General features: G+C 48.2%; 1 protein-coding gene across 5 annotated transcripts in view; it reads right to left on the bottom strand.

The window, feature by feature from the left end:
• DDX3X (DEAD-box helicase 3 X-linked) overlaps positions 1-17,860 on the bottom strand; it is an 89,208-nt gene extending 71,348 nt beyond the window's left edge. For 3 of the 5 annotated variants that reach the window (XM_063955603.1, XM_063955604.1, XM_063955606.1), the window contains exons 1-2: positions 17,556-17,858; positions 15,763-15,814 (exon numbers count right to left, since the gene is read on the bottom strand). In XM_063955603.1, the coding sequence (XP_063811673.1) occupies positions 15,763-15,814; positions 17,556-17,600 (97 nt within the window). In that variant the 5' untranslated portion in view covers positions 17,601-17,858. Of the gene's footprint in view, positions 1-15,762; positions 15,815-17,555 lie in introns of all 5 variants that reach the window. The other 2 variants (XM_063955599.1, XM_063955605.1) reach the window with 2 other exon arrangements.
• Positions 17,861-18,471: the final 611 nt, after the last annotated feature.

Raw genomic sequence — 18,471 nt, 5'->3', positions numbered from 1 at the left:
CCGCAGTTAGTAGGTTTGCTTCTCTCCCCTCAGTCCCACGTAGCAGAGAGTCTGTTGCCAGCAGAAGCTCTCTGAAAATAAAAAACCTAACTAAAATACTTTCTTATTAGCAAGCTCAGGAGAGCTCACTAAAATGCACCCAGCTCTGTCCGGGCACAGATTCTAACTGAGGTCTGGAGGAGGGGAATAGAGGGAGGAGCCAGTGCACACCAGTAGTACCAAATCTTTCTTAGAGTGCCCAGTCTCCTGTGGAGCCCGTCTATTCCCCATGGTCCTTACGGAGTCCCCAGCATCCACTAGGACGTTCGAGAAAAAAAGATTACATTACAAAAAAAAAAAGTTTAGATGGTGTACACTGTAGAGCAGGCTTTTTCAACTAGTGTGCCGCTACCAGTTTCAAGGTGTGCCACAGAGCCAGAGCAGCTTCCTTCACCTTCAGAGTGAACTGTTGGCCTGGGCTCTTCATAGAGGATCAGTCATGCTCCAGCCATGACGACACAGCGGTATGATATAGGTCACGGCCGCTGTATCACCACCCAGCCAGCCCACCCGCCTGCATACACATCTTCCAGTTCCCGCATGCATACACAGTTTTCCTTGCACTCCACTATGAATAATCACCGCCACTGAGGAACAGGGAGGATGACAGCTGACCGGTAGGGGCTAATATTTGTTAATTGTTTTTCTCCTGTGGGCAATAGGATTTATGTGGGGAGAATAAGGATTTAGGGGGGAGGAGGGGGGATTTTTTTTTTTTGTTTTTTTTTTTTTACTATGAGGGCCAATGTGTGCTTTTTGTTTTTTTCTGTGGGGAACCGATGTGCCTTGGCAATTTTTAAATATTGTTTGGTGTGCCACGAGTAAAAAAAAATAAAAAATAAGATTTTACTTACCGGTAAATCTATTTCTCGTAGTCCGTAGTGGATGCTGGGGACTCCGTAAGGACTATGGGGGATAGACGGGCTCCGCAGGAGACCGGGCACTTTAAGAATTTGGATACTGGTGTGCTCTGGCTCCTCCCTCTATGTCCGTCCTCCAGACCTCAGTTAGAGAAACTGTGCCCGGAAGAGCTGACAGTACAAGGAAAGGATTTTGGAATCCAGGGCAAGACTCATACCAGTCACACCGTATAACTAGTGATAAACTTACCCAGTTAACAGTATGAACAACGGAGCATCAGATCAACCCTGATGCAACCAACATAACCCTTATTGAAGCAATAACTATATACAAGTATTGCAGAAGAAGTCCGCACTTGGGATGGGCGCCCAGCATCCACTAATGACTACGAGAAATAGATTTACCGGTAAGTAAAATCTTATTTTCTCTAACGTCCTAGTGGATACTGGGGACTCCGTAAGGACCATGGGGATTATACTAAAGCTCCCAAACGGGCGGGAGAGTGCGGATGACTCTGCAGCACCGAATGAGCAAACACAAGGTCCTCCTCAGCCAGGGTATCAAACCTGTAGAACTTTGCAAAGGTGTTTGTACCTGACCAAGTAGCCGCTCGGCAAAACTGTAATGCCGAGACCCCTCGGGCAGCCGCCCAAGAAGAGCCCACCTTCCCTGTGGAATAGGCCTTAACTTATTTAGACAGCAGCAACCCAGCCGCAGAATGAGCCTGCTGAATCGTGTTACAGATCCAGCGAGCAATAGTTTGCTTTGAAGCAGGAGCACCAAGCTTGTTGGAAGCATACAGGATAAACAAAGACTGTTTTCCTGACCCTAGCCGTTCTGGCTACATAAACTTTCAAAGCCCTGACCACATCTAGTAACTCGGAATCCTCCAAGTCACGAGTAGCCACAAGGCACCACAATAGGTTGGTTCATATGAAAGGATGACACCACTCTTTGCAGAAATTGTGGACTGGTCCGCAATTCTGCCCTGTCCATATGGAAAACCAGATAGGGGCTTTTATGTGACAAAGCCGCCAATTCTGACACACGCCTAGCTGAAGCCAAGGCTAATAGCAAGACCACCTTCAACGTGAGAAATTTTAACTCCACGGTTTTGAGTGGCTCAAACCAGTGTGACTTCAGGAAACTCAACACCACGTTAAGATCCCAAGGTGCCACTGGAGGCACAAAAGGGGGCTGAATATGCAGCACTCCCTTTACAAACGTCTGGACTTCAGGAAGAGAAGCCAGTTCTTTTTGAAAGAAAATGGATAGAGCTGAAATCTGGACCTTAATGGAAGCCAATTTCAGGCCCAAAGTCACTCCAGACTGTAGGAAGTGAAGGAAACGGCCATATACGGTGATAATGTTTAGCCGTCACGTCCTTCCTAGCCTTTATCAGCATAGGAATAACCTCATCCGGAATGCCTTTTTCTGCTAGGATCCGGCGTTCAACCGCCATGCAGTCAAACACAGCCGCGGTAAGTCTTGGAACAGACAGGGCCCCTGTTGCAACAAGTCCTGTCTTAGAGGCAGAGGCCATGGGTCCTCTGTGAGCATTTCTTGCAGATGCAGATACCAAGTCCTTCTTGGCCAATCCGGAACAATGAGTATTGTTCTCACTCTCTTATGATTCTCAGCACCTTTGGTATGAGAGGAAGAGGAGGAAATACATAAACCGACTGGAACACCCACGGTGTCACTAGTGCGGCTACAGCTATCGCCTGAGGGTCTCTTGACCTGGCGCAATATCTCTGTAGCTTTTTGTTGAGGCGGGATGCCATCATGTCCACCTGTGGCAGTTCCCACCGCCTTGCAATCTGCGTGAAGACTTCCTGAGGAAGTCCCCACTCTCCCGGGTGGAGGTCGTGCCTGCTGAGGAAGTCTGCTTCCCAGTTGTCCACTCCCAGAATGAACACTGCTGACAGTGCTCTTACGTGATTCTCCGCCCAGCAAAGAATTCTGTTGGCTTCTACCATCGCCACCCTGCTCCTTGTGCCGCCTTGGCGGTTTACATGAGCCACTGCGGTGATATTGTCTGACTGAATCAGAACCGGTTGGTCGTGAAGCAGGGACTCCGCTTGACGTAGGGCGTTGTATATGGCCCTTAGTTCCAGGATGTTAATGTGAAGGCAAGTCTCCTGACTTGACCACAGCCCTTGGAAATTTCTTCCCTATGTGACTGCCCCCCACCCTCGGAGGCTTGCATCCGTGGTCACCAGGACCCAGTCCTGAATGCCGAATCTGCGACCTTCGAGAAGGTGAGCACTCTGCAGCCACCACAGGAGAGACACCCTGGCCCTGGGGGATAGGGTGATTAACCGATGCATCTGAAGATGTGATCCGGACCACTTGTCCAGTAAGTCCCATTGGAAGGTCCTCGCATGGAACCTGCCGAAGGGAATGGCCTCGTATGATGCCACCATCTTTCCCAGGACTCGAGTGCAGTGATGCACTAACGCCTGTTTTGGTTTTAATAGATTCCTGACCAGTGTCACGAGCTCCTGAGCTCTCTCTAATCGGGAGATAAACCCTTTTCTGGTCTGTGTCTAGGATCATGCCTAGGAGAGGCAGATGAGCTGTAGGAACCAACTGCGACTTTGGAATATATAGAATCCAGCCGTGTTGCCGTTACACTTCCAGAGAAAGTGATACGCTGTTCAGCAACTGCTCTTGATCTCGCTTTTATGAGGAGATCGTCCAAGTACGTGATAATAGCGACACCTTGCTTCCGCAGGAGCACCATCATTTCCGCCATTACCTTGGTGAACATTTTCGGGGCCGTGGAGAGACCAAACGGCAACATCTGAAATTGATAATGACAATCCCGTACCGCAATTCTGAGGTACGCCTGATGAGGTGGATAAATGGGGACATGAAGGTATGCATCCTTTATGTCCCGAGTCACCATAAAATCTCCCCCTTTCAGGCTTGCAATGACCGCTCTTAGCGATTCCATCTTGAACTTGAACCTTTTCAGATATATGTTCAGGGATTTTAAATTCAATATGGGTCTGACCGAACAGTCCGGTTTCGGGACTACCACATGGTCGAATAATAACCCCCCCCCTTGTTGAAGGAGGGGAACCTTGACCACCACCTGTTGAAGATACAATTTGTGAATTGCAGTTAACACTGTTTCCCTCTCTGTGGGGGGAAGCCGGCAGGGCCGTCGGTGAGGGGGCATCTTCACAAAGTCCAGCTTGTATCCCTGAGACACAATATCTATTGCCCAGGGATCTAACAGGGAGTGAACCCACTTGTGGCTGAACTTACAAAAGGTGTGTCCCCACCGGGCCTAGCTCCGCCTGTGGAGCCCCAGCGACATGCGGTGGATTTTTGTAGAGGTCAGGGAGGACTTCTGTTCCTGGGAACTAGCTGTGTTGTGCAGCTTCTTTCCTCTGCCCCCGCCTCTGGCAAGAAAGGACGCACCTCGGATTTGCTTGTTTCTTTGTTTGAAAGGCTGCATTTGATAATGTCGTGCTTTCCTAGGCTGTGCAGGAATATAAGGCAAAATATCAGAATTACCAGCTATAGCTGTGGAGACCAGGTCCGAGAACCCTTCTCCACACAATCCTCAGCCTTCCATATGCCTCTTAAGTCGGCATCATCTGTCCATTGCATATTCTACAGGACACGTCAAGCAGAAATCGACATAGCTTTGACTCTAGGACCCAGTAGACTCATGTCTCTTTGGAGATCGATATATACATACTAGGGTCTCAATCTCTGCTGATAAGGTACCTGTCCACGCTGCCACAGCGCTATAAACCCATGCCGACACAATCGCCGGACTGAGTAGTGTACCAGAATGTGCACACTATCTGCAGGATCCCTGAGAATAGCTGTTACGTCAGGGCTACCTTTTGGGCAAACGTGACACCCTAGGGAAAGATTCCCATCCTATCCTGGCCCTAGTGGGGAAAGGATACTGCCTGTGAATTCTTTGTGGGAAACTGCAGTCTCTTGTCTGGAGATTCCCGCTCTTTCATCATTAGAGGAGGGAAATTTACCTCCGCTTTCTTCCCCTTAAACATGTGTACCCTTGTGTCAGGGACAGATGAGTCATCAGGGATATGCAAATCATCTTTTATTACAATAATCATATATTGCATACTTTTCTGCCATTTGGCTGTAACTTTGCATTATCGTAGTCAACACTGGAGCCAAACTCCGTGTCTATTTCAGGGTCTATTATTTTGGATAGTGAGCTTTGAGAGACTCTGAAGGTCTCTGCGACATAGGGACAGACATGGGTAGATTTCCTGCCTGTTTTCTAATCTTTTGTGCAATAAATTCACCTTAGCACTTAATTACACATATCCAAACAGGTGTCGGCGTTGTCGACGGAGACACAATCACACACACATATTTGCTCTATCTCCTTAGGGGAGCCTTTTACCTCAGACATGTCGACACACACCAGACACTCAGGGAATGCTCATCTGAAGACAATTCCCCCATAAGGCCCTTTGGAGAGACAGAGAGAGTATGCCAGCACTATTAACCCAGGAATAACACAGTAACTTAATGTTAACCCAGTAGCTGCTGTTTATATTGATTTTTGCGCCTAATTATGTGCCCCCCCCCCCCCCCCCTCTTTTTACCCTCTTCTACCGTGTAACTGCAGGGGAGAGACTGGGGAGCTCCCTCTCAGCGATGCTGTGGAGAAAAAACATGGCGCTGGTGAGTGCTGAGGAAGAAGCCCCGCCCCCTCAACAGCAGGCTTCTGTCCCGCTTTCATGTACAATTTTGGCGGGGGCTCATACATATATACAGTGCCCAACTGTATATTATGCAAACTTTTGCCAAGAGGTTCTTTAATAGCTGCCCAGGACGCACCCCCCCCCCCCCCCCCCCACCCACAGTGACTGGAGTATGTGGGTTTAGTGTGGGAGCAATGGTGCACAGCTGCAGTGCGCTACCTCATATGAAGACTGGAGTCTTCTGCCGCCGATTTCGAAGTCTTCTTGATTCTGTCACCGGCTTCTGTCTTCCGGCTCTGCAAAGGGGACGGCGGCGCGGCTCCGGGATTGGACGACCAAGCGTGCGATCCTGTGTACGATCCCTCTGGAGCTAATTGTGTCCAGTAGCCTAAGAAGCAGGACCTATCTTCAGTGAGTAGGGCTGCTTCTCTCCCCTCAGTCCCACGTAGCAGAGAGTCTGTTGCCAGCAGATCTCTGAAAATAAAATAAAAAATCTAAACAAAATACTTTCTTTTTAGCAAGCTCAGGAGAGCTCACTAAGTAGCACCCAGCTCGTCCGGGCACAGATTCAAAACTGAGGTCTGGAGGAGGGACATAGAGGGAGGAGCCAGAGCACACCAGTATTTAAATTATTTCTTAAAGTGCCCTGTCTCCTGCGGAGCCCGTCTATCCCCCATGGTCCTTACGGAGTCACCAGCATCCACTAGGACGTTAGAGAAAAAAAAAAGTTTCAAATCACTGCTGTAGAGACTGAGGGGCAATTCCATTTTTGGGGCACCCATCAAAGCAATTAGATTGTTGCTCTGATCAGGTGCCTATTGCTTTATACGCACCAAAACAGACAAGCTTACGCAGTGAATAGCAATTAATCCAGTCTATAAAACTCTGGTTAAGGTGCCCGAACTACAGACTTTGCACACAATTCTTCTCGCAAGATGCAAGAATGTCACCTGAGGTTTACGGGCATAGAAACTGAGCATTGGTTGGCTGTATGTCACAGATTTTAATATGATCAGGGATCACACTTGTTATATTGCATATTTTATCCTGAAGTGGCTGTAGCACCCACTTTTAGAAAATGAGCACGTCCCATCGGACATGCTATGGTCTGGCTGTGTGCTCGCTCGACAGCCATCCACCTGCAATGTGCCAGAGCACTGCTATTTTAATCTAGTTCTCTAGCAGTGCCTCCGCACACCACCTTTACAGTCCACATCCGGCTTCTTCACCCAGTAAGGTGGACGCAGACAGGAAAGAGCTGGAGCTCTGCACCCAGGTGCTGAGGGATAAGCTGGCTTAACAGTATCCCAGATGCTGCCTTTGTGACAATCAATGGCTCCCAGCAGGAAGGAGGCCACTGCTGTACCCTATCCTTAATCTTCTCCTTAGCCTTTTTATGGCCCCTGTTATTATATACTGTTACACCATCCCTAATCAAACTGCTGCCTGCCCTCACCAACTTCTGCCCCCGAGATCAAAGCGATGTATTTATAAGCATTACCTGTACAACTTCCTATGGTTGATGTGTAGGGCAGGTGGGGTGGTCCGATATGTGGAGAGGCATATAGCGAACCCAAGCATAAATTGCAATGGGACCCAGTTTTTTTCTGAAGTGAGGGGTCCCTGAGAGGCACTTTTTTCACACATGCAATCATTATTATACACTGCTCAAAAAAATAAAGGGAACACTAAAATAACACATCCTAGATCTGAATGAATGAAAATAAGATTTTACTCACCGGTAAATCTATTTCTCGTAGTCCGTAGTGGATGCTGGGGACTCCATAAGGACCATGGGGAATAGCGGCTCCGCAGGAGACTGGGCACAGCTAAGAAAGATTTAGGACTACCTGGTGTGCACTGGCTCCTCCCACTATGACCCTCCTCCAGACCTCAGTTAGGATACTGTGCCCGGAAGAGCGGACACAATAAGGAAGGATTTTGAATCCCGGGTAAGACTCATACCAGCCACACCAATATCACCGTATAACTCGTGATATGATACCCAGTTAACAGTATGAACATAACAGAGCCTCAACAGATGGCTCAACAATAACCCTTTTAGTTAACGATAACTATATACAAGTATTGCAGACAGTCCGCACTTGGGACGGGCGCCCAGCATCCACTACGGACTACGAGAAATAGATTTACCGGTGAGTATAATCTTATTTTCTCTGACGTCCTAGTGGATGCTGGGGACTCCGTAAGGACCATGGGGATTATACCAAAGCTCCCAAACGGGCGGGAGAGTGCGGATGACTCTGCAGCACCGAATGAGAGAACTCCAGGTCCTCCTCAGCCAGGGTATCAAATTTGTAGAATTTTGCAAACGTGTTTGCCCCTGACCAAGTAGCAGCTCGGCAAAGTTGTAAAGCCGAGACCCCTCGGGCAGCCGCCCAAGAAGAGCCCACTTTCCTCGTGGAATGGGCTTTTACAGATTTAGGGTGCGGCAGTCCAGCCGCAGAATGTGCAAGTTGAATCGTGCTACAGATCCAGCGAGCAATCGTCTGCTTAGAAGCAGGAGCACCCAGCTTGTTGGGTGCATACAGGATAAATAGCGAGTCAGTCTTCCCGACTCCAGCTGTCCTGGAAACACTTTTTAGGGCCCTGACTACATCCAGTAACTTGGAATCCTCCAAGTCCCAAGTAGCCGCAGGCACCACAATAGGTTGGTTCACATAAAAAACTGATACCACCTTAGGAAGGAAATGGGAACAAGTCCTCAATACCGCCTTTCCCATATAAAATACAGATCAGGGCTTTTGTATGACAAAACCGCCGATTCTGACACACGCCTGGCCGACGCCAAGGCCCACAGAATGACCACTTTCCACGTGAGGTATTATAGCTCCACGGATTTAAGTGGCTCAACCCAATGCGACTTCAGGAAAATCCAACACCACGTTGAGATCCCACGGTGCCACTGGAGGCACAAACGGGGGCTGACTATGCAGCACTCCCTTAACAAAAGTCTGAACTTCAGGCAGTGAAGCCAGTTCCATTTTGGAAGAAAATCGATAGAGCCGAAATCTGGACCTTAATGGAACCCAATTGTAGGCCCATAGTCACCTCTGACTGTAGGAAGTGCAGAAATCGACCTAGCTGAAATTTCTCCTTTGGGGCCTTCCTGGCCTCACAGTACGCAACATATTTCCGCCATATGCGGTGATAATGGTTAGCGTTCACTTCTTTCCTAGCTTTAAATAGCGTAGGGATAACTTCCTCCGGAATTCCCTTTTCCTTCAGGATCCGGCGTTCAACCGCCGTGCCGTCCAACGCAGCCGCGGTACGTCTCGGAACAGACAGGCCCCCTGCTGCAGCAGGTCCTGTCTGAGCCGCAGAGGCCATGGGTCCTCAGATCATTTGTTGGAGTTCTGGTTACCAAGCTCTTCTTGGCCAACCCGGAACAATGAGTATAGTTCTTACTCCTCTCATTCTCATTACCCTGGGTAAGAGAGGCAGAGAAGGGAACACATACACCGACTGGTACACCCACGGTGTTACCAGAGCGTCCACAGCTATCGCCTGAGGGTCCTTGACCTGGCGCAATATCTTTGTAACTTTTAGTTGAGGCGGGATGCCATCATGTCCACCTGTGGCCTTTCCCAACGGTGTACAATCATTTGGAAGACTTCTGGATGAAGTCCCCACTCTCCCGGGTGGAGGTCGTGTCTTCTGAGAAAGTCTGCTTCTCAGTTGTCCACTCCGGGAATGAACACTGCTGACAGTGCTAACACATGATTTTCCGCCCATCGGAGAATCCTTGTGGCTTCTGCCATCGCCATCCTGCTTTTTGTGCTGCCCTGTCGTTTACATGAGCAACCGCCGTGATGTTGTCTGACTGGATCAGCACCAGCCGGTGTTGAAGCAGGGGTCTAGCCTGACTTAGGGCATTTAGTTCCAGAATATTTATGTGTAGGGAAGTCTGCTGACTTTTCCATAGCCTTGGAAGATTCTTCCCTGTGTGACTGCCCCCCAGCCTCGAAGGCTGGCATCCGTGGTCACCAGGACCCAGTCCTGTATGCCGAATTTGCGGCCCCCTAGAAGATGAGCACTCTGCAGCCACCACAACAGCGACACCCTGGCCCTTGGAGACAGGGTTATCCGCCGATGCATCTGAAGATGCGACCCGGACCACATGTCCAACAGATCCCACTGGAAAATCCTTGCATGGGACCTGGCGAATGGAATTTCTTCATAAGAAGCTACCATCCTTCCCAGGGCTCGCGTGCATTGATGCACCGACACCTGTATACGTATGAGGAGGTCTCTGTCTAGAGACGATAACTCCTTGGACGTCTCCTCCGGGAGAAACCCTTTTTATCCTGTTCTGTGTCCAGAACCATACTCAGGAACAGTAGACGCATCGTAGGAACCAGCTGCGACTTTGGAATATTCAGAATCCAGCCGTGCTGTTGTAGCACTTCCCGAGATAGTGCTACTCCGCCGAACTGCTCCCTGGACCTCGCCTTTATAAGGAGATCGTCCAAGTACGGGATAATTATTTCAGCCATTACCTTGGTAAATACCTCGGTGCCGGGGACAGACCAACGGCAACGTCTGGAATTGGTAATGACAATCCTGTACCACAATTTTGAGGTACTCCTGGTGAAGAGGGTAAATAGGGACATGCAGGTAAGCATCCTTGATGTCCAGTGATACCATGAAATTCTCCAGGCTTGCAATAATCGCCCTGAGCGATTCCATTTGGAACTTGAACCTTCGTATATAAGTGTTCAAGGCTTTCAATTTTAGAATGGGTCTCACCGAAACGTCTGGTTTCGGTACCACAACATTTTGGAATAGTAACCCCGGCCTTGTTGGAGGGGTACCTTGATTTCACCTGCTGGAAGTACAGCTTGTGAATTGCCGCCAGTACTACCTTTCTCCGAAGGCAGCAGGCAAGGCTGATGTGAGGTAACAGCGAGGGGGAGTCGCCTCGAACTCCAGCCTGTATCCCTGTGATACTATTTGCAGAACCTAGGGATCCACCTGTGGGCAAACCCACTGGTCCCTGAAGTTCCCGAGACGTGCCCCTACCGCACCTGTCTCCACCTGTGGAGCCCCAACGTCATGCGGTGGACTCAGAGGAAGTGGGGGAAGATTTTTGATCCTGGGAATTGGCTGCTGGTGCAGCTTTTTCCTTCTTCCCTTGTCTGTGCAGAAAGGAAGCGCCTTTGACCCGCTTACTTTTCTGAAGCCGAAAGGACTGTACCTGAAAATACGGTGCTTTCTTAGGCTGTGAGGAAACCTGAGGTAAAAAAAAAATTCTTCCCAGCTGTTGCTGTGGATACGAGGTCCCAGAGACCATCCCCAAACAATTCCTCACCCTTATAAGGCAGAATCTCCATGTGCCTTTTATAGGCAGCATCACCTGTCCACTGCCGGGTTTCTAATACCCTCCTGGCAGAATGGACAGTGCATTAATTCTGGATGCCAGCCGGCAAATATCCCTCTGTGCATCCTTTATATATAAGACGACGTCTTTAATATGCTCTATGTTAGCAAACTATTATCCCTGTCTTAGAGTATAAATATTATCTGACAGGGTATCAGACCACGCTGCAGCAGCACTATTTATGCTGCGGCAATTGCAGGTCTCAGTATATAACCTGAGTGTGTATATACAGACTTCAGGATAGCCTCCTGCTTTTTATCAGCAGGCTCCTTCAAGGTGGCCGTATCCTAAGACGGCAGTGCCACCTTTTTTGACAAACGTGTGAGCGCCTTATCCACCCTAAGGGATATCTCCCAACGTGACCTATCCTCTGGCAGGAAAGGGTACGCCATCAGTAACTTTTTAGAAATTACCAGTTTCTTATTGGGGGAACCCACGCTACTTTACACACTTCATTCATTCATCTGATGGGGGAACAAAACACTGGCTGCTTTTTCTCCCCAAAAATAAAACCCCTTTTATGTGGTAATTGGGTTCATGTCAGAAATGCGTAACATTTTTTATTGCAGAGATCATGTAACGGATGTTCCTAGTGGATTGTGTATGTCTCAACCTCGTCGACACTGGAGTCAGACTCCGTGTCGACATCTGTGTCTGCCATCTGAGGTAACAGGCGTTTTTTGAGCCCCTGATGGCCTTTGAGATGCCTGGGCAGGCGCGGGCTGAGAAGCCGGCTGTCCCACAGCTGTTTTACGTCATCCAGCCTTGTAAGGAGTTGACATTGTCGGTTAATACCTTCCACCTATCCATCCACTCTGGTGTCGGCCCCACAGGGGACGACATCCCATTTATCGGCCTCTGCTCCACCTCACCTTCCTCATCTCACATGTCGACACAGCCGTACCGACACAGCACACACACAGGGAATGCTCTGACTGAGGACAGGACCCCACAAAGTCCTTTGGGGAGACAGAGAGTATGCCAGCACACACCAGAGCGCTATATAATGCAGGGATTAACACTATAACTGAGTGACTTTTCCCCCAATAGCTGCTTGTATAAACAATATTGCGCCTACATTTTGTGCCCCCCCTCTCTTTTTAACCCTTTGAGCCTGAAAACTACAGGGGAGAGCTGTCTTTAAGCTGCACTGCGAAGAGAAAATGGCGCCAGTGTGCTGAGGGAGATAGCTCCGCCCCTTTTTCGCGGATTTTTCTCCCGCTTTTTTATGGATTCTGGCAGGGGTATTTATCACATATATAGCCTCTGGGGCTATATATTGTGATATATTTGCCAGCCAAGGTGTTTTTATTGCTGCTCAGGGCGCCCCCTCCCAGCACCCTGCACCCTCAGTGACCGGAGTGTGAAGTGTGTATGAGGGGCAATGGCGCACAGCTGCAGTGCTGTGCGCTACCTTGGTGAAGACTGATGCCTTCTGCCGCCGATTTTCCGGACTCTTCTTGCTTCTGGCTCTGTAAGGGGGCCGGCGGCGCGGCTCTGGAGCTAATGGTGTCCAGTAGCCTAAGAAGCCCAAGCTACCACCAGTTAGGTAGGTTCGCTTCTTCTCCCCTTAGTCCCTCGCTGCAGTGAGTCTGTTGCCAGCAGATCTCACTGTAAAATAAAAAAACCTAAATATACTTTCTCTCTAGGAGCTCAGGAAAGCCCCTAGTGTGCATCCAGCTCAGCCGGGCACAGGATTCTAACTGAGGTCTGGAGGAGGGTCATAGTGGGAGGAGCCAGTGCACACCAGGTAGTCCTAAATCTTTCTTAGCTGTGCCCAGTCTCCTGCAGAGCCGCTATTCCCCATGGTCCTTACGGAGTCCCCAGCATCCACTAGGACGTCAGAGAAATATTGTTATTTAATACTTTGGGGTCGATTCTATTCGGCAACTAATGAATAGTGCCGGGAATTAGCTCCCGACGCTATTCAATTCAGCAACTAATTACCTGCAATTGTCGGGAATTCTTCTCTCATCCCCGGGGGATGAGAAGAGAAACCCGACAAAAGTGCTGCCTCGCGGCCGGCGCGAGGCTGTTTCTGTCGGGAATCAGCCTCGCGCCGGGGAGTTAAGTCGGAGAAAGCCCGTTCTCCCGACAATTCAACCTGTTTTGTCGGCGAGAACAGGCCATCGCCGACGTAACTAGTTGCTGAATTGAATAGCGTCGGGAGCCAATTCCCGGCGCTATTCATTAGTTGCCGAATAGAATCGACCCCTTTGTTCTTTACATAGTTGAATGTGCTGACAACAAAATCACACAAAAATGATCAATGGAAATCAAATTTATTAACCCATGGAGGTCTGGATTTGGAGACACTCAAAATTAAAGTGGAAAAACACACTACAGGCTGATCCAACATTGATGTAATGTCCTTAAAACAAGTCAAAATGAGGCTCAGAAGTGTGTGTGGCCTCCACGTGCCTGTATGACCTCCCTACAACACCTGGCCATGCTACTGATGAGGTGGCAGATGGTCTCCTGAGGGATCTCCTCCCAGACCTGGACTAAAGCATCCCCCAACTCCTGGACAGTCTGTGGTGCAATGTGGCGTTGGTGGATGGAGCGAGACATGATGTCCCAGATGTGCCCAATTGGATTCAGGTCTGGGGAACGGGCGGGCCAGTCCATAGCACCAATGCCTTCGTCTTGCAGGAACTGCTGACACACCCCAGCCACATGAGGTCTAGCATTAGGAGGAACCCAGGGCCAACCGCACCAGCATATGGTCTCACAAGGGGTCTGAGGATCTCATCTCGGTACCTAATGGCAGTCAGGCTACCTCTGGCGAGCACATGGAGGGCTGTGCAGACACCCAAAGAAATGCCACCCCACACCATTACTGACCCACTGCCAAACCGGTCATGCTGGAGGATGTTGCAGGCAGCAGAACGTTCTCCTTGGAGTCTCCAGACTCTGTCACATGTGCTCAGTGAGAACCTGCTTTCATCTGTGAAGAGCACTGGGCGTCAGTGGCGAATTTGCCAATCTTGGTGTTCTCTGGCAAATGCCAAACATCCTGCACGGTGTTGGGCTGTAAGCACAACCCCCACCTGTGGAAGTCGGGCCCTCATACCACCCTCATGGAGTCTGTTTCTGATCGTTTGAGTAGACATGCACATTTGTGGCTTGGTGGAGGTCATTTTGCAGGGCTCTGGCAGTGCTCCTCCATTTCCTCCTTGCACAAAGGTGGAGGTAGCGGTCCTGCTGCTGGGTTGTTGCCCTCCTATGGCCTCCTCCACGTCTCCTGATGTACTGGCCTGTCTCCTGGTAGCGCCTCCATGCTCTGGACACTACGCTGACAGACACAGCAAACCTTCTTGCCACAGCTTGCATTGATGTGCCATCCTGGATGAGCTGCACTACCTGAGCCACTTGTGTGGGTTGTAGACTCCGTCATGCTACCACTAGAGTGAAAGCACCGCCAGCTTTCAAAAGTGACCAAAACATAAGCCAGAAAGCATAGGAGCCGAGAAGTGGTCTGTGGTCACCACCTGCAGAACAACTTTATTGGGGGCGTCTTGCTAATTGCCTATAATTCCCACCTGTTGTCTATTCCATTTGCACAACACCATGGGGTCAATTCAATTCGGCAACTTATGAATAGCGCCGGGAATTAGCTCCCGACGCTATTCAATTCAGCTGCTAGTTAGCCGCAATTGTCGGGAATTCTTCTCTCATCCCCAGGGGGGTGAGAGAAGAAAACCGACAAAAGTGTTGCCGCGCGGCCGGCGCGAGGCTGATTGTCGGCAATCAGCATCGCCGCGGGTAGTTAAGTCGGAGAATGCCCATTCTCCCGACAAAACTACCTGTTAAGTCAGCGAGAACTGGCATTCGTCGACTTAACTTTAGCTGAATTGAATAGCGTCGGGAGCTAATTCCCAGCGCTATTCATAAATTGCTGAATTGAATCGACCCCCATGTGAAATTGATTGTCAATCAGTGTTGCTTCCTAAGTGGACAGTTTGATTTCACAGAAGTGTGATTGACTTGGAATTGTTTAAGTGTTCCCTTTATTTTTTTTTGAGCAGTGTACTTTTACCATACAAGGCCATAAATAAAACTACACCAACATCTCCTCCCTTAACTCAAGATCACCCATGCAAAATCTTCATCTTACTCCATAACAGGACTTTCTGGATCGTACAAACTAGGTCTATGCAATGCACTACCTAGCAACACTTCAGCCTCCAAACATTCAAGCGTTCCCTGACCTTTTCAGCAAGTTTATCAGATTAATGAACTACCCATGTAGCCTCCATAAGGTTCTTTCCAAAGACATCCATAAACACAGGTCAAACAATCTACACATGTACTCACTCTCACAATATTCTGACATCAAAGACTTCAGTGTAACTGGATCATATTACCCAATATTCACTTTTTACTCTTGTAAACTAGCTGTGCCATTTTGCAATCCATAACACATTCATTAAACCCCTGATATTCTACAGATAGTGAGCACAACCCTCTTATTTTTAAGTCTTCTAGTAATATATTGTCATCAATTGTAAAGTGCATAGAAACATGCAGAAAAGAAAATGTATATGTATATATATGTATATGTATATGTATATGTATATGTATATGTATATGTATATATATATGTATATATATATGTATATATATATGTATATATATATATATATATATATATATATATATATATATATATATATATATATATATATATATATTTTTTTTTTTTTTTTTTTTTTTAATTAAAAAAAAAAATTATTTTTTTTTAGAAATACTTACTAGTTGAACTACCACCCTCTGCGTCAGCAGAATTCAAGTCCAGGCCAGCAAACTGAAAAATGGGGAGAGAAGAAGAAAAAAAAAGTTGTGATTTAATAGTTCCCCCCCCCTTTTTATTCAACAGGAAACAAACTAATCACCTGGCTTATACTTTTACTGGAGTGTAAAACATTCAATTTGAAACAGCATGGCTCACCAACCAATACTGCAGGGGTTATTCCTTACAAATACATTACTTCATGATTTTTTACTGCAATGCATCTCAAAACAGTAAACAAGACATCTACTGGCTACATTTGGTACTGCAACTAAAGATACATGCAAGACATTACGAAAGACAAAATGGAGTCCTGTCGAAAAACATTTCCAAGAGTGCCACCACCTTATCAGACCACACAAAGATGTATGGATGTTAAACTAAAGTCATAGATGAAGCAGTTCTATATATTAAAGGGATATTTTCTTTAAGACTTTCCCCTCTTTCAAAACTTTTGCCATTCATGACACTGGTCAGCGTGAACACTACTATTTTAGTATACCACAGAATTCTTTCAGCATCTCATTGCAGTCTTTACATTACCCCTCCAGAAACAAGTGAGTAACCCAGAAGTTAATAAACGCAGTACTCAAGGTACCCCAACAGTTCAGGTTTTAGGTATATCCATGGCTCAGTACAGATTGTTAAAACAAAATAAGGTGCTAATTAAGTCACCTGTAGCCAAGCATGGATATAATAAAAACTGGACTGATGGGGTGCCTTTGGGACCACATTTGAAACCCTCTGGCTTAACCATTATTGTGGGGTACATTTACAACAGCTAGTAGTAAGACATTACAAAGAGAAACTTTACTACACTAAAGTCCGATTAAGTATTGCCCAAAAGAGTGACCTGTATACTTTGACAAGCATTGGCCAACTTAGAAACAGCATGTAGCATTTCTAGAGATATGGCCCTGTATGAGCCCTCAGCTCACAAAGGTCAGACACATGAGACCATTGCCAAGCTGTATAAAAAAAAAAAAAAAGGTATATATATATATATATATATATATATATATATATATATATATATATATATACACACACACACACCCCAGATCAATACTGAGAAAAGCACCTACTGTAGGTACTATATAAAGTGACCTAGACAGGAAGTAAAGCCGATCAGGTACACTAATATATCACTAAAGCTACCGGCCTGACACAGAAGCAATGACATCTATATGGCAGGGAAAGGGGGCATGAGGTGATTCCTAGCTAGGCCTGTGGCACACAACACAAGCCATCCTGTATACTCTGGGTGTACGGCTGGGTCGGGATGGATATGAGGAGCGCAGCAGGTAGCCATATTAGGAGGAGCAGCGGCCAGCGTGTAATCGGGGATGTGGGATGAGTAAACCGGCTGCGTGTCTTCCCCCTCCCCCTTTCCTCTCACACAAAGACCGCCATTGTGAGGATGCGACAACTAGGCCCCGACACCAGATATTCCCCACTACACTGTCAGAGCCACAAACCGGGAAAGGTGGGAGCAATCGGCAACATCGGGACTGCGTCACCCAGTCGCCGGACAGTGAGTCACCCGCCTGGCCCTGATGACGCACCAGGATGGCCACGCGCGGCCTCCGGACGTGCTCCCATGAGAGCGATGATGCGGACTCGCCCCGGTGACTGACGGTCGAAAGAGAGGGGGGAATTATGTAACTGCGCACACGGGCGCCTCACCGCCAGACTAGGCCGCCATTGTCTGCTCCGCTGCCCCCGCTTCCCCTCTCCCACACTCTCTCGCACTCACCTGCTGGTCTAGACCGTGAACATTTTCGACGGCCACATGACTCATAACTAAGCGGTAAGGAGGCCGGGATCCCTCGAGCAGGAAAATGGTCGCTGTCTTTCGGTATACGGATGACAGGGGGAGGATTACGCCGGTTTCGGGTTTCTCACACTCGGTAACACTTCACAATTTACAAAAAAAAAAAAAACACAATAACTATGTCAACGGGATGGTTGCTGCCGCTTGTATATCGGTGAAATGACGATTACTTGCGACGCGAACAGTACGAGAGATTGCTCCCAACTGAACGCCCGGGCGAGCCGGCCCGTCCTCTTAAATAGAGACGACGTGAGAGTGACGTCAACGCGTAGTGACGGTTCAGGGAAGTGGGTGGGGCGGAGCTGGCGCGAGTGTGTGTGAGAGAAGGAGAACCTGGCTGAGCTCGCGGCTCTTCTTGTTTCTGGGCAGCCTGAGTCCACACGCGCCTATAGCCGGCCAGCGCGAGTCTCGCAGAGAAACTCGCGAGAGCCGAAGTACGTACGGCCAGCCAGCTGCAGGTTCTTCTCGGCCGCTATAAACATGCACACAGTGCTGGTGCTGCGGAGAGAGCCCCGGATAGTGTGACGCATTCGCTATGACGTCTTTGGAAAGAGGCATGGTTACGTTGCTTTGTTGCGATAAAACATTGGTGTGATTCGCGTGCACAGTGCATTAAGGAGACCTGTCACATATTTTGCCGGTTTCTACACAACCAACAGAACAACCCAAGTCTGCATGAGCACTAGCGAAATTTTGCAACATTCGGCCACCTTGGGTGGTATATTTTCTAAAGTGCGGATTTTTAGAAGTGATGTTGCTCATAGCAACCAATTACATTCTATTCATTTATCTAGCACCATTTGGAAGTTAATAACTAGAATCAGGTTGCTATGGGCAA

This window comes from Pseudophryne corroboree, chromosome 2 (genome assembly GCF_028390025.1).
Source record: "Pseudophryne corroboree isolate aPseCor3 chromosome 2, aPseCor3.hap2, whole genome shotgun sequence".
Lineage (NCBI taxonomy): Eukaryota > Metazoa > Chordata > Amphibia > Anura > Myobatrachidae > Pseudophryne > Pseudophryne corroboree.
This window is presented reverse-complemented; position numbering and strand designations above follow the sequence as displayed.